General features: G+C 62.4%; 2 protein-coding genes across 2 annotated transcripts; one reads left to right on the top strand and one right to left on the bottom strand.

Annotated features, from left to right (window-relative positions):
• Positions 1-543: 543 nt before the first annotated feature.
• FTSJ3 (FtsJ RNA 2'-O-methyltransferase 3) lies at positions 544-8,333 on the bottom strand. The gene is made up of 21 exons (XM_075443417.1): positions 8,147-8,333; positions 7,954-8,059; positions 7,671-7,717; positions 7,400-7,479; positions 7,151-7,250; positions 6,799-6,993; positions 6,603-6,718; positions 5,962-6,066; positions 5,617-5,717; positions 5,457-5,537; positions 5,212-5,367; positions 4,786-4,921; positions 4,476-4,681; positions 4,236-4,356; positions 4,045-4,138; positions 3,645-3,792; positions 3,465-3,541; positions 3,183-3,285; positions 2,863-3,046; positions 2,667-2,761; positions 544-1,236 (listed from the first exon to the last, which is right to left on the bottom strand). The coding sequence occupies exons 1-21, from the start codon at positions 8,211-8,213 to the stop codon at positions 1,047-1,049; spliced, it is 2,508 nt and encodes an 835-aa protein (XP_075299532.1). The 5' UTR covers positions 8,214-8,333; the 3' UTR covers positions 544-1,046.
• A 454-nt stretch (positions 8,334-8,787) lies between these two features.
• On the top strand, positions 8,788-12,707 carry PSMC5 (proteasome 26S subunit, ATPase 5). The gene is made up of 12 exons (XM_075443421.1): positions 8,788-8,897; positions 9,377-9,448; positions 9,868-9,937; positions 10,101-10,198; positions 10,618-10,674; positions 10,781-11,011; positions 11,187-11,313; positions 11,462-11,652; positions 11,747-11,845; positions 11,971-12,081; positions 12,154-12,240; positions 12,590-12,707. The coding sequence occupies exons 1-12, from the start codon at positions 8,859-8,861 to the stop codon at positions 12,641-12,643; spliced, it is 1,236 nt and encodes a 411-aa protein (XP_075299536.1). The 5' UTR covers positions 8,788-8,858; the 3' UTR covers positions 12,644-12,707.
• Positions 12,708-12,957: the final 250 nt, after the last annotated feature.

Genomic DNA, 12,957 nt, shown 5'->3' with positions numbered 1-12,957 from the left:
CCCTCCCCTCAGACCCACAGTCCCTTCCCCAGCAGGTCCCCACCACCGCTCACCCCATCTCTCTCTCCTGGGAGCCATAGTGCTGCCTTGGCCCCCCTCCCTGGCACCAGCCTGGTGCCACTGCCACCAAGAGGGACCAGCAGACACCTCCGCAATCTCCGCAAAACAGATGAATGATGGAGAGAGGCAGCAGCCCCCCCTGGGTCGAAATAAATAAATTTCCTCAAGTGCGTGTTTTCTCAGGGTCTTTGTTCCCTTCCAGCTGCAGGGCCCCACAGCTGGGGGGCGGGGGGCTGGGGGGCTGCTGTGGGCTCTGCTGTCGGGGCAGCGAGGGTGGACGCCAGCCCGGCTGGCTGCAGGGCAGCTGCTGTTCCACTGCTTTGCCAGAGATAAATCGAGGTGGGCGCGCTCCCCAAAGGCGTTGGCAGGGGGGCACAGACCCCATCCCCCCTACGCTCCCCTCTCCACCAAACAGCGCCTGCAGGGACCCGGCCGCTCCCCGCACAGGCCCCTCGCCTCGCCAAGACACAGGACGGGTCCTGGTGCAGCCTCAGCCCCGGGTTTAATTCTGCTGTAACCAAGGAGCCGCTGTGTGCAGACCACCGACACCTGCCTGCCTCAGGGCTCGGCACCCACTGTCCTGCGACCTCGGTGACAAAAAAAGGGCGAGGGAGACAGCCCATGTGCCACAACCCCGCCGGGACAGCGAGGGCTGGCGTGGATCCTCGTGCCATCGCCGCAGGGTGAGTCTCTCAGCAGAGCCGACACCGGTGAGAGACCCGCGGACGCGGCCACGCAGCGAGCACGGGAAGGGGTCGTTGTTACAGTGCTGAAGCCAAATAAACCTTCCCTGTCCCACCGCAGCACAGGAGGCAATGTCACATCAAGGCACTAACAGGAACGTGTGGCTGTCACAGCCCTGTCCCGGCGATGGGGGACAGTGGCAGGGCGAGCCGGCTGCTCCCGAGGCCGCGGTGGGAGGACAGGAGCCAGCCCTGCCCCGTGCCCCAAGCCGAGTCCTCGTCGAGGACGGAGCTGGTCCCGCATCACTTATGGCGTTTCTTCTTCTGTTCTTTGCGCTTCTGAGCCCTCACGTCCTTCTTCAGGCGGCTGTCGACGACCTTGAACTGGCCCTTGACGCCAGGAGGACGGCGCACCCGGGGTCCTACACCCTTCTTAGCCACCAAGTAGGTGACCTGCCGCTTCTCCTTGGCCAGCCCAGCCTTCTTGTAGATGCTGCAAGAGAATCACAGAATCATTAAGGTTGGAAAAGACCTCTCAGATCACCAAGTCCAACCATCAACCCAACCCCACCATGCCTGCTAAACCGTGTCCCGAAGTGCCACATCTACATGTTTTTTGAACCCCTCCGGGGATGGGGACTCCACCACTGCCCTGGGCAGCCTGGTCCAGTCCCTGACCACTCTTTCAGTCAAGAAATTTTTCCTAATATCCAATCTGAACCTCCCCTGATGCAACTTGAGGCCATTGCCTCTCATCCTATCGCTGTTACCTGGGAGCAGAGACCAACCCCCCCTCACTCCCCCCTCCTGTCAGGCAGTTGTAGAGAGCGAGAAGGTTTCCCCTCAGCCTCCTCTTCTCCAGACCAAACAGCCCCAGCTCTCTCAGCTGCTCCTCAGCAGACTTGTTCTCCAGACCCCTCCCCAGCCTCGCTGCCCTTCTCTGGACACGCTCCAGCAATTCAACGTCCTTCTCGTAGCGACAGGCCCAAAACTGCACACAGTACTGGAGGTGCGGCCTCACCAGGGCGGAGCACAAGGGCACGATCCCCTCCCTACTCCTGCTGGCCACCCCATTCCTGATCCAAGCCAGGATGCCGTTGGCCTTCTTGGCCACCTGGACACGCTGCTGGCTCGTGCTCAGCCGGCTGTTGACCAACACCCCCAGGTCCTTTTCCGCTGGGCAGCTTTCCAGCCGCTCTTCCCCAAGCCTGGAGCGTTGCATGGGGTTGTTGTGACCGAAGTGCAGGACCCAGCATTTGGCCTTGTTGAACCTCATACAGCTGGCCTCGCCCCATCGATCCAGCCTGCCCAGATCCCTCTGCAGAGCCTTCCTACCCTCAAGCAGTTCGACACTCCCACCCAGCTTCGTGTCCTCTGCAAACTTACTGAGGGCGCACTCAATCCCCTCATCCAGATCGTTGATAAAGATGTTAAACAAAACTGGACCCAAAACCGAGCCCTGGGGAACACCACTCGTGACCAGCCACCAGCTGGATCTAACTCCATTCACCACCACTCTCTGGGCTCGGCCATTCAGCCAGTTCTTTATCCAGTGAAAAGTACACCTGCCCAAGCCACGAGCCACCAGCTTCTCTGGGAGAATGCTGCCTGAGACAGTGTCCAAGGCTTGACAAGGGGAAAAGGTGAGACTGAGACCCCAGAACCTCAGCTCAGCTTCAGCATTTCAGCTTTGGGATGTATCCAAAGACCAATACTGGGTCCCATCACTCCTCCAAGCCTCTCTGCCCCAAGATGGGGCTCCCCTGCTGGCTCTGCCACCTCTCAGCCTACACCCAGCCCACGTTTTGCCATCCCTACTGGGTTACGTGCAGAAGCTGTTCCCACACTGTGGCCGCAAGGACAAGGCATCGCAAACCAGCCCAGCAGAACACGAAGCATCTGGATCTCGGCTTCGCCACTCACCGCCGCAGCTGGGCCACCTTCTCCCGCTCCGAGATATCCACCGTGTTCACCACGGCCTCCGCTTTCTTCTTCATCTGCTCCATCTTCTTCAGCATCTGTGGGGACACAGAGGGTGAGGGACAAGCGGGATCGGAGGAGGGACGGAGCAGTTGGGAGAGGGAATAGAGCACCCGTTCAGGTCCACAGCCCCACTCACCCGCCGCTTCTTGCGGGCCTTGGCCTCTGCCACCTTCTTGATAGGGCGGGCGTTGATTTCACGCCAGCGCTGCCGATAGGCCTCAACCGTCTGCCGGTCCACAGGTATCTGCTTGCGCCGGTGCCGCTTCTCCTCCATTGTGAACCACTCTGGCAGCTCTCCCTCATCCTCGTTGAAGGAATACCTGGGGTGGGGGGGAGTTGGGTGAGCTGTGAGTGGGACACGCGGGTTCCCCACCCATACATCTGACACCCCCATGGCCCATCCCCTGTCAGGAGACCGAACGCTGCTCCCCCTCCAGCAGCCACAGCTGCAAGTACCTGTTGAAGGAGTCGTCAATCAGGTCCCGCTTGGCCTTTTTGGAGGTGGCGATGACAGAGCCAAGCGCCAGGCCCTCTGCATCCAGGACACGGGCTCTTTTCACTGCAGCATACGGACAGATTAAAGCTTGGCCTATCTGCAAGCAGCCTGAGACGCAGGGAGCAGCAAGCAGCCTTGCCAGCCCAGATAAGCACAGTCTGACCCCGCCTCCCGACCCTAACGAGGGAGGGGAGCACATGGTCACTGGGTGCACATGGGCACAGACAGCGACCCCCACTCACCCGGGTTCTCAATGGGCACCACCTCGAAGCCACACGGCTCGACACGGCCCCGCTTCCTCCCTGTCGGGATCAGTGGCCTGCGGAGAGGAGAGGGGTCAGGGCTAGGGGCCTCCCCTCCCCGCTCTCCAGGGCTGCAGAGCTGGGGGAGAACACCCAGACCGTCGCCCTCTCAGCCCTCACCTCTCCTCGTCGCTGCTGCTGTCGTCGTCGCTGCTCTGCTCGCCCTGCGCTTCACCAGCGTCGGGCGCGGTGTCCGCGGCAGGCGGGGGCTCAGCTGGAGCGTCCTCCTGGGGCACCTTCTTCTTCACCCCTTTCCCTGTTGTTTTGTCTAGGGAACAGGAACCACTGGGTGAGAAAGGGTTGAGGCAGACCCCACTGCAGATCATTCCTCTAGAGACCCAGCTCATTAACGCTACACTAATTCCAGCTCGTTAACTGTGTAACTATACAGGCTAGAAACAACCTCCAGAGATCTCCGGTCCTGCTCAGAGCAGCATCCCCATCCTGGTTTGACGCAGTGCCCCAGGCCGGGCCGCAGGACTGTCCTGTGACCCCGTCAGTGACACAGCCCCCCACTAACCTCTCTGAGACTCGCGCTGTTTCTCAGCCAACATCTGCGACTGCCCCAGCTCCAGGTCCTCATCCGCATCGTCCTCGATGCCGGCAAAGGCGTCCTGGGGATGGGGAGCAGCGGGTCAGGGGACACAGGAAAAACCCGGGGAGCTGCTGGGGCCGAGGCTGCCCCATCATTCCCGGCCCAGTGGGAATCACCTTCCCGAACCACAGGCTGGTCCGCCGTTCCTCCAGCACCGACTTCTCCTCCAGGGGCATCAGCAGGGGATTCTCCTCTTCCTCCCCTTCCTCCTCCTCTTCCTTCTGCTTGAACTTTGCCCTGTGACAAATAACAGCAGGATCAGCGCCCCCCAGCCAGGACGGGGTGTGCTCACTGCCGGACTCCGGAGCCGTTCCCGAGGAAGCCCCTGCCCCAGCGAGGCCTCTCCCGGCTCTCACCTCTTCGCACCCTGCTCTCGCCTTTCCCGCTCCAGCCGGCGCTGACGGGCCTCTATCTCAGCCAGCTCCTCTGGGTCCAGATCGCTGGCCAGGGACACATCGTCCTCTTCTCCGTGATCCGAGACACAAATGTCATCATCCCCAGGTCCTATCTCCAGGAGGGCATCTGCTGATGCCATGTCCCCCCGCGTCACCTCGTTCAGCAGCTGCAACGCAAGACAAGTCACAAGCCCCAGTCCGTCACCTGTGTGCCCACCACTGTCCTGGAACCGACGGCTCTGGGAGCCTGACCTCCCTCTGCCCCACACACCGGGGTCCTGTGGATAGACCGGAGGGAGAACATGCTGGTGTCACCATCATCGGCGATGGAGACACCTGGGAGGTCCATCTTCAGCTCCACACGCTCACGCTGCTTCCGCTGCTCCTTCAGGATCTTCTTCTTCTTTCTGGAGAAGGCAAAGGAATGAGGCTACACTGCCCCCCTCCCCACACACAGACCGGCCCCATCGGTGCCAGATCTCCCTCAGCAGCACTGTCACCACCCAGTGAGGGGTCCCCAGCTTGGAAAAGCCGCCTGGAGGAGAAGACAACGCCGAGGACCCCAGACCCCCAGACCCCACCCGCTGTCCACAGAGGGACAGGCGCTGACACCACCACTCTCTGTCCCCATGGCTGGAGCCCCCCATGCTCGGCTGGCACACTGCTCCCCATCTCTCCTCACGTGAGATCTTTTTACCTCTTCAACTCCGCCAGCTCCTTGGCCTTCATCTCCGTCAGTACCAGCTCTATCTCCTCCTCTTCTTTCAGCACCTCATCCGATGCGGCACTTGGCAATGTCTTCTTCTCTTTCTTCTCCTCCTCTTTGCCTTCGTCCTCTTCACCAGAGCTCAGGCTGCCAAAAGAAAGGAGCTCAAACAGTCTCTCCTGGGGGCAGGCCCACCCCACCGCCTTGGCACTCTGGGGCAGCCCTGTTGTTCCTACTTGATATCCAGCTCCTTCGCCTGCTCCTTCAGCTTTTTGGCCAAAAAACGCCGCAACTTCGTCCTCCAGTTCAGCAGGCCTCTGCGTGTGTGGGGAGGCAGACCGTTAGAGACACCCACCAGGCCTGGCATAACGCACCGTCCCAGTTCCCCCCCAGTACCTGAGCTCTTTGCGTCCCAGCACGCGGATGTCCTTGCAGCACTGACGCAGCTCCTCTGTGGTGGAACTGTGATTCTCCAGCTCGCCATCCCCCAGCGTGATCTGGATAGAGCAGAGGCAAATTAATTCAGCATAAATGCTAAGCCCACTTCTTTGGTAAGAATAATCAACTCAAAACTCAATGAGAACAATGGGCTAAATTCCAGGCAGGCTCCTGTCCTGCCTCCCCTCCGCAAGAACAGGAACGGGGCCATTGCTGGGGCAACGTGGCTCTGTCCTTTCATCTCTCTGTGCTCCCGGGGACATCTCAGGGGCCACCAAGGTCCCCCTCACTTCAGGTGCTCACCTCGTTGGCCTTGGAGAGGAAGTCCACGGGGTTGGGAGCCTTGAGGAAGTCCATCAGGGTGAAGCGGTGGTAGAGGGTCATGTCGCCATCCGCGTAGCCTTCTGCCTACAGGAGGAAGGAGGTGCATGAGCCATAGCAGGGCACAAAAGCAGCTTCAACCATCCCTAAAGGACCAATAACGCCACGTAACTCATGTCTTGCTGCAGCACCCATCTAAATGTGCTCACACGACTTAGCGAAAAAGGCAAGTCACCAGCCCCAACCTGCCAGCTCCACAGCATCTCCCGGTCCCACCTCAGACTCAGAGAGGCAACAATGACAGAGGTCTGTGTCAGCTCTATGCCCAGCTGAGGCCACTTGACATGGCCTTTACTGTCCTGTTCCTAAAGACACCTCACAGAGACGCAAGCCCAGCAGCCAGCCATTGTAGGGAGAGTTTTACGGACCCATCCCCAGCCTCACAACGTGTATCATTGTTTCCCCACCACTGCACCATGTTCTAAGGCTGTAAATCTCCCCAGACTGGCTCTTCCATCACTTTGCATCCTCACGGCTTTCATTTTGCTGAGAGACCTTGCATGTTACAATTTCTTTGGCCCCAATCCCCAGTCCCATTTGCGTGTGTTCGGCCTTGCTCATACCTTTGGCTTCTTTTTGCTGATCAGCTCATTAACAGACTTAGTCTGAACCTCCACCTCCTTGAAAGCATATTTTGGGTCAAAAAACTTGCTGTCGATTTTGTCTGGAGCCTGATAACCTGGGATGGAGGAATCAGAGCTATCAGCAGGTTCTCCCCAGCCCCATCCCCACGGCTGCAGATCCCCCCCAGCTGCTCACCCTGGCACACCACAAAGATCTCAGCAGACTCATTGCGGGAGGCCTGGGGCTTGGTGGCCTGGACCTTGTGGAAGAACTGCTGGAAGATCCAGAGGAGCGGCTGGTAGTCCCGGGAACGAAAAACCTTGGTGATGAACCAGCCGCCCTTGCAGAGGAATTCGCAGGCCAGTTTCAGAGCCATGAGGGTCAGGTTGGCTGGAGTGAGGGAAAAGAGCAGTCAGCAGTCGTCCCCGTCCCCACCACCCAGCTCCCTGTCCCCCAGCGCACACCACAGCCACCCTGCCCTGCTGGGGTACGGGATGTGCCTGCCCTCGTACCCCCCAGACCGCACCAGCCCTGGAGGGGGCCCCACCTTGGGAGTAGGCGTCATGCACCCAGCTGGCTCCCATGTTGGGTGCTCCGTCGTTCAGCACCACGTCCACCTTCCAGGTCTGCAGCTCCTTGCGTAGGGCCTGAGGGATGGATGCACGTGTTAGTCCCACCAAGCCCTCTGCAAGGCCCGACAGGCAGCACCCCCACCCACATCAGCTCAGCTCAGCCCCCCACCACGGCCCTCCTAGACTGGCGTAGCATGCTCGGAGTAGGAGAGACGGGTCCTTACCTGGCGGCACTTCTCAGTGGTGATGTCCTCCTGCAGCGTCACCACGTTGGGAATGGGCTTGATGGGGACCAAGTCGACTCCTGGTGTAAGGAGGAGACATAAACACCACAACCCCTCAAAACCAGGCTCCAGCCCACCCCACGTGGTTTCCACAACCGCTCTCTCCTCCTACCAGGATCCCTGATCCAGGATCCCCCTTCTTTGGCTACATCCAAGGACCGTGGTGGAGGTCCCTGCACCCAGCCCAACCCTGCCAGCTCCCACCACTCACCAATGATCAAGCTGGAAACCGGCATGAACTTAGAAGCCACCTGCAGCCTGGAAAAAACAGAGAGAATCAAAGCTACAGCAGGATCCCAGCAGAGCCCCCAGCCTTGGAACTGCGCTGCTGACAGCTGGACTTAAGGTCTTTTCCAACCTTAAGGATTCGATGATTCTACCGGGGGTTTTGGACCGGCTTTGGCATCGAGGACAGAGCCACAGCAGCAGCAAACAGACAACACGCATCGCTACGAGGTCCCGGGGCAGCTGCACCAGGCCCTGGCAGCACTCACCACCCGCCGGGAGCCGCGCACAGGTCCAGCAGCGCCCGGGCCTTCTGCAGGAACTGGAACTTCCGATTGAGCTGGAGCAGTTTGAAGGAGGAGCGCGAGCGAAAGCCTGGGGGAAGGAGAGCCGCGGTTCAGGGGCTGCCGGGGCTCCGGGCTAGCTGGCCGGCAGCGGGCCCGCAGCGGGCAGGCCCCTCACCCGTTTCCTTGGCGAGGTGGTAGAACTTGTCTCGCCGGTTCTTCCCCAGTTTGCTTTTCTTGCCCATGGCGGCTCGGGCTGGGGCCCTCGGTGGGCCCGGGCCCCGCTCTCAGCCGCGGCACGGACCCGAGGGAGCGGACGGGCCGAGCGAAGGGCGGCCCGGTGACCCCCCCGCGCGCTGCCCCGGCCCTGACGCCCCGGTCCCCCCTCCCAGGCCGCGGCCGCTGCCGCTGCCCCCAGCCCACGACCCCGGGCCCGCTGCCGCCGCGTGCCCACGCCGCCTTCCCGGCCTGCCCCGCGCCAGCCGCCCCGACTTCCGCTTCCGCTCGCTCTCCCCGCCATCTTGGGAGTGGCGCGTCCCCGCCGCCGGGGCCAGGCGAGCCGCGGCGGGAAGAAGAAGCGATTAAGACACCGAGTGCCATCGGGAGCGCGTCTGCTGCCTTTTATTCCGCTTCTGGTGCTTCCTGATACGGAGAAACAACCTCTGACCGCACCAAGATGGCGGCAAGGCCCCGACCCGAGCGAGCCGCTGCTGCGCATGCGCAATGGCCTTGTCGGCTCCGTACTGAGCATGCGCTCTCTGCGGCGCGAGGGGTCCCGCCTCGAGGCAGGGAGAGGAAGTGACGCTTTCACGCACGGCGCGCGGGGGGCGCGCAGCGGAAGGAGGGCGGCGGCCATCTTTAGTGCCGGCAGGAGCGGCGCCGGCGTCCCGATGCCGGCGGAGAAGATGGCGGTGGACGGGCCCGAGCAGGTGCGGCCGCGCCGGAGGGTCTGCTGCCGGCGGCCGGGGGTTGCTCGGGCCGCGCCGTGCTGCTGCGGGGCTCCGCTGGCGCTGGAGCTGGTCGGGGCCTGGCGGGCGCAGTGACTCGGCGGGTCTCGCCTCAGCCGCCCCCAGGGGCCCGGGGCCGACCGGGGCCTGGGGCAGCCTCGGGGGTGCGGGACGAGGCTCCGGGAGGGGCGGGGAGGAAGGGGGGAACGGCGAGACCCGGGGGGAGCGGGCGTTGGGGGCTGCTGGTGGGCACCGGCCCGGGTAGGCAGAGGGAGGGAGGGAGGGAGGGAGGGAGGGAGGGAGGGAAAGCGGGGACCGAGGGCCTGACGCGGGGAGGTCGGAGGGGGAAGCGGGGACCGGAGGGTCAGCGCAGGGATTGGCGGAGGGTAACGGTGGTTTTGGAGGCTCCGGGTGGGCCCTTGGGGCTGAGGCCGGTGGTGCTGAGCTCTGCTCTCTCGCAGATGGAGATGGACGATGGGAAGGGCGGCACAGGGCTCCGGCAGTACTACCTGTCCAAGATCGAGGAGCTGCAGGTGAGCCAGTCCTGGCCGTGCGGTCAGTCCCAGAACGGCATCGCCATGCTTCCAGACGGGGCTGCGTGGCCGTGTCCCTATGCCTGTGCTTGCCTCGAGAGCACCCCTGGCCTGTTCTGTGCTGTGGGCGGCCTGTTCTGGAGGAAGCACTGCCCCAGGGTGGTCTCCCCAGGCAAGACCCAGCCTTTGGGTGTGGGGGCGAGTGAGATGAGTCTTAGTCCTGCGAGCTGGCAGCACCACTGCCTGTGTGCAAGGTGTTGCCCGGCCCTTGGCAGCAGGGTTTGGTTGGCCGTGTCCTGCTGGGAAGGTCTGTCCCTCTCCAGGTGCACGTCCCGAGGCCGTTGTGCTGGTGCCCACGCTGGGTTGATGTGAGCGCGGCATGGGATGCTGAGGACTCAGCAAAGCTTTTTTCCCAACAGCTTATTGTGAATGAGAAGAGCCAGAATCTGCGGCGCCTGCAAGCGCAGAGAAATGAGTTGAATGCTAAAGGTACAGCTTGGCTTCCCTCATCTTCCTCACCCAGGACTCTGTGCCTGGTCCTTCCTGCAGGGCCGGTGGCTCCTGCCCACCGTGGCCAGTGCTGCCCCTCCATCGTTGGCAGGGGTCAGGGCATGGGTGCCTGTTCCTGGTGCTGATGTCTCTCTCTTTACAGTGCGCCTGCTGCGGGAGGAGCTGCAGCTGCTGCAGGAGCAGGGCTCCTATGTGGGAGAGGTGGTCAGAGCCATGGACAAGAAAAAAGTGCTCGTCAAGGTATGGGGCTGAGCTGGCCCGAGGGCAGCTGGGGCAGGGGTGAGCGGGGTGGGGTCGGACAGACCCTTCCCTTGACCACACAGGGGTTGGAGCAAGCGTGAGCACAAGTTCTGGGATGATGTAACAACTAAAAGACATGAAGTGAGAGCTGTTTCTCCAGAGGACCACGTTGTGGTGGCTCTCTTGGGCCCAAACCCTCCCCAGGTTGGTGGGAGATGGCTGGCTGAGGATTTGCTGGGGGCAGGAGGGACTGCAGGGTGTTCGGCAGTGGCCAAGCTCTCTGGCTCCTTCCTCCCGCTCCGAGCAGTCTGTGTGGATATCAGGCAAGGGGGGCTGGACTAGATGACCCACAGAGGTTCCTTCCAACCCCGAACATTCTGTGATTCTGAACTCTCACGGTGGCAACTGCTGCGTTCCAGGTGCACCCGGAGGGGAAGTTTGTGGTGGACGTGGATAAGAACATCGACATTAACGACGTGAGTGTCCTGGGGCCGGGGGGTGGGGGGACACGCGACTGCTCCCTCTGGGCTGCCTGCCCCCTCCCTGCCGCGGGGTGCTGAGCCCCCCCTGCTCTCACCGCAGGTGACCCCGAACTGCCGCGTGGCCCTGCGCAACGACAGCTACACGCTGCACAAGATCCTGCCCAACAAAGTGGACCCTCTCGTCTCCCTGATGATGGTGGAGAAGGTTCCGGATTCCACTTACGAGATGATCGGGGGCTTGGACAAGCAGATAAAGGAGATCAAGGAAGTGATCGAGCTGCCCGTCAAGCACCCTGAGCTCTTCGAGGCGCTGGGGATTGCCCAGCCCAAGGCGAGTGCTGCTGTGGTGGGGCTGTGGTGGGGGTTGGCATTTGGGGGGCTGTGATGGGGGTCGGCATTTGGGGTGCTGTGGTGCCCCCCTGAGGGGATCCCCGTGGCTCTTGTTGGGGTCAGGCTGCCTGGGTGGGCGTGGGCAGGGTGCTGAGGTTTCCCCGTGGCCGTTGCAGGGTGTGCTGCTCTACGGCCCCCCAGGCACAGGCAAGACCTTGCTGGCCAGGGCTGTGGCCCACCACACTGACTGCACCTTCATCCGCGTCTCGGGCTCTGAGCTGGTGCAGAAGTTCATCGGCGAAGGTAAAACGGCGTGGGGGGAGGAAGCTGCTTGTGCCGGAACCGCAGCGAGGGCTCTCGCCGTGCGAGGCGGCCTCGGGATAGACAGACGTGCTGCGGCACAGCTGAGCTGTGCGTGGTGCCAGGGCTCAGCCCTCCCTGCTCCCCGCAGGCGCCCGCATGGTGCGGGAGCTGTTTGTGATGGCCCGGGAACACGCGCCCTCCATCATCTTCATGGATGAGATCGACTCCATCGGCTCCTCCCGCCTGGAGGGGGGCTCGGGTGGGGACAGCGAGGTCCAGCGCACGATGCTGGAGCTCCTCAACCAGCTTGACGGCTTCGAGGCCACCAAGAACATCAAGGTAGAAGGGTGTTGTCCCTGCCTGGGGTTGGGGTCGTGTCCTGCCCGGTGGCAGCGGGGTGCCCAGCGAGGTGACCATTTTTCTCCCTGTGCAGGTGATCATGGCCACGAACCGCATCGACATCCTGGACTCGGCTCTGCTGCGCCCTGGCCGCATTGACAGGAAGATCGAGTTCCCCCCTCCCAACGAGGAGGTAGGTGGGGGGCTCCCCCTCCATCCCCTCCTGTCCTCATCCTCTCCCTGGGGCCACCGTGTTCTCCCTGGCCCTCTCTGGGAGCAATTCCTGCAGCTCCAGCCCTCGCTGCCGCTCTCCTCCAGGCCCGCCTGGACATCCTCAAGATCCACTCCCGGAAAATGAACCTGACGCGGGGCATCAACCTGCGGAAGATCGCGGAGCTGATGCCGGGGGCCTCGGGCGCGGAGGTGAAGGTGAGCCGGGCCCGGTGGCGGCAGGGGGGCTGGCACTGGGGGAGCAGTGGGTGACGTCCCTGTCCCTTGCAGGGGGTCTGCACCGAGGCTGGCATGTACGCGCTGAGGGAGAGGAGGGTGCACGTCACGCAAGAGGACTTCGAAATGGCTGTCGCCAAGGTAAGCACGGGGGGGGAGGCGATGGGGGGCAGCCGGTGGGTTCCTCCCCGAACGAGGAGCTGTCAGTGGGGCACAAACTGCCCTGGGCAGCATCTGCTGGGAGCTGCCAAGCTAGAAGAGGCTCAGCTCTGGGGACAAAGAACACTGTTAACAGTGTTGTCACCAAGCTCTGAAGCTGTGAGTGACACGGAAGAGGCTGGGGACGGGGGCAGAGCCTGGCAGGAGCTGGAGGCTGCAGTGCCTCCCCCGCGCAGGGCTGAGTCTTGGTGCTGGGGGTGGTTTTGGGGGTTGTTGACACCCAAATTGGGGGCGCAGGCTCGGACCCAACTGTCTCTTCCTCCCCACCCAGGTGATGCAGAAGGACAGCGAGAAGAACATGTCCATCAAGAAGCTGTGGAAGTAACGGTGAGGCTGGGGCTGCTCCTCGGGCCACGTTGTCTCCAATAAAGTGCTGCCGTGGCCACGCCTCTGCGCTGATTTGGGGAGAGAGAGAGGGGCTGCAGGACTCCAGCACACACACACAGAGCTGCTGCTAACTGGTTTTATTAGAAAATATCCAAAATAAGACAAAAACTGGTTACACAAGAGGCAGAGCAGGCACCCCTGAGCCACGCACCCTGGGACCATGTAAACGCTCCCCTGCCCTTGGCCTGCGCCCACCCGGAGCAGGCAGAGCTGCGGGGCTAAGGCACTTGGGGGGGTGCAGCACCATCCCCT

This window comes from Opisthocomus hoazin, chromosome 26 (assembly GCF_030867145.1).
Source record: "Opisthocomus hoazin isolate bOpiHoa1 chromosome 26, bOpiHoa1.hap1, whole genome shotgun sequence".
Lineage (NCBI taxonomy): Eukaryota > Metazoa > Chordata > Aves > Opisthocomiformes > Opisthocomidae > Opisthocomus > Opisthocomus hoazin.
Note: the sequence above shows the minus strand (reverse complement) of the source record. Positions and strands in the feature narration are given on the sequence as shown.

Coding starts and splice junctions, on each gene's coding strand:
- FTSJ3 (XM_075443417.1), bottom strand. CDS start 8,213: ATGGGCAAGAAAAGCAAACTGGGGAAGAACCGGCGAGACAAGTTCTAC. Junction 7,251..7,399: donor CCACTGAGAAGTGCCGCCAG/GTAAGGACCCGT, acceptor TCCATCCCTCAG/GCCCTACGCAAGGAGCTGCA. Junction 3,286..3,464: donor GGTGCCCATTGAGAACCCGG/GTGAGTGGGGGT, acceptor CGTATGCTGCAG/TGAAAAGAGCCCGTGTCCTG.
- PSMC5 (XM_075443421.1), top strand. CDS start 8,859: ATGCCGGCGGAGAAGATGGCGGTGGACGGGCCCGAGCAG. Junction 11,846..11,970: donor TCCCCCCTCCCAACGAGGAG/GTAGGTGGGGGG, acceptor GCTCTCCTCCAG/GCCCGCCTGGACATCCTCAA. Junction 12,241..12,589: donor TCGAAATGGCTGTCGCCAAG/GTAAGCACGGGG, acceptor CTCCCCACCCAG/GTGATGCAGAAGGACAGCGA.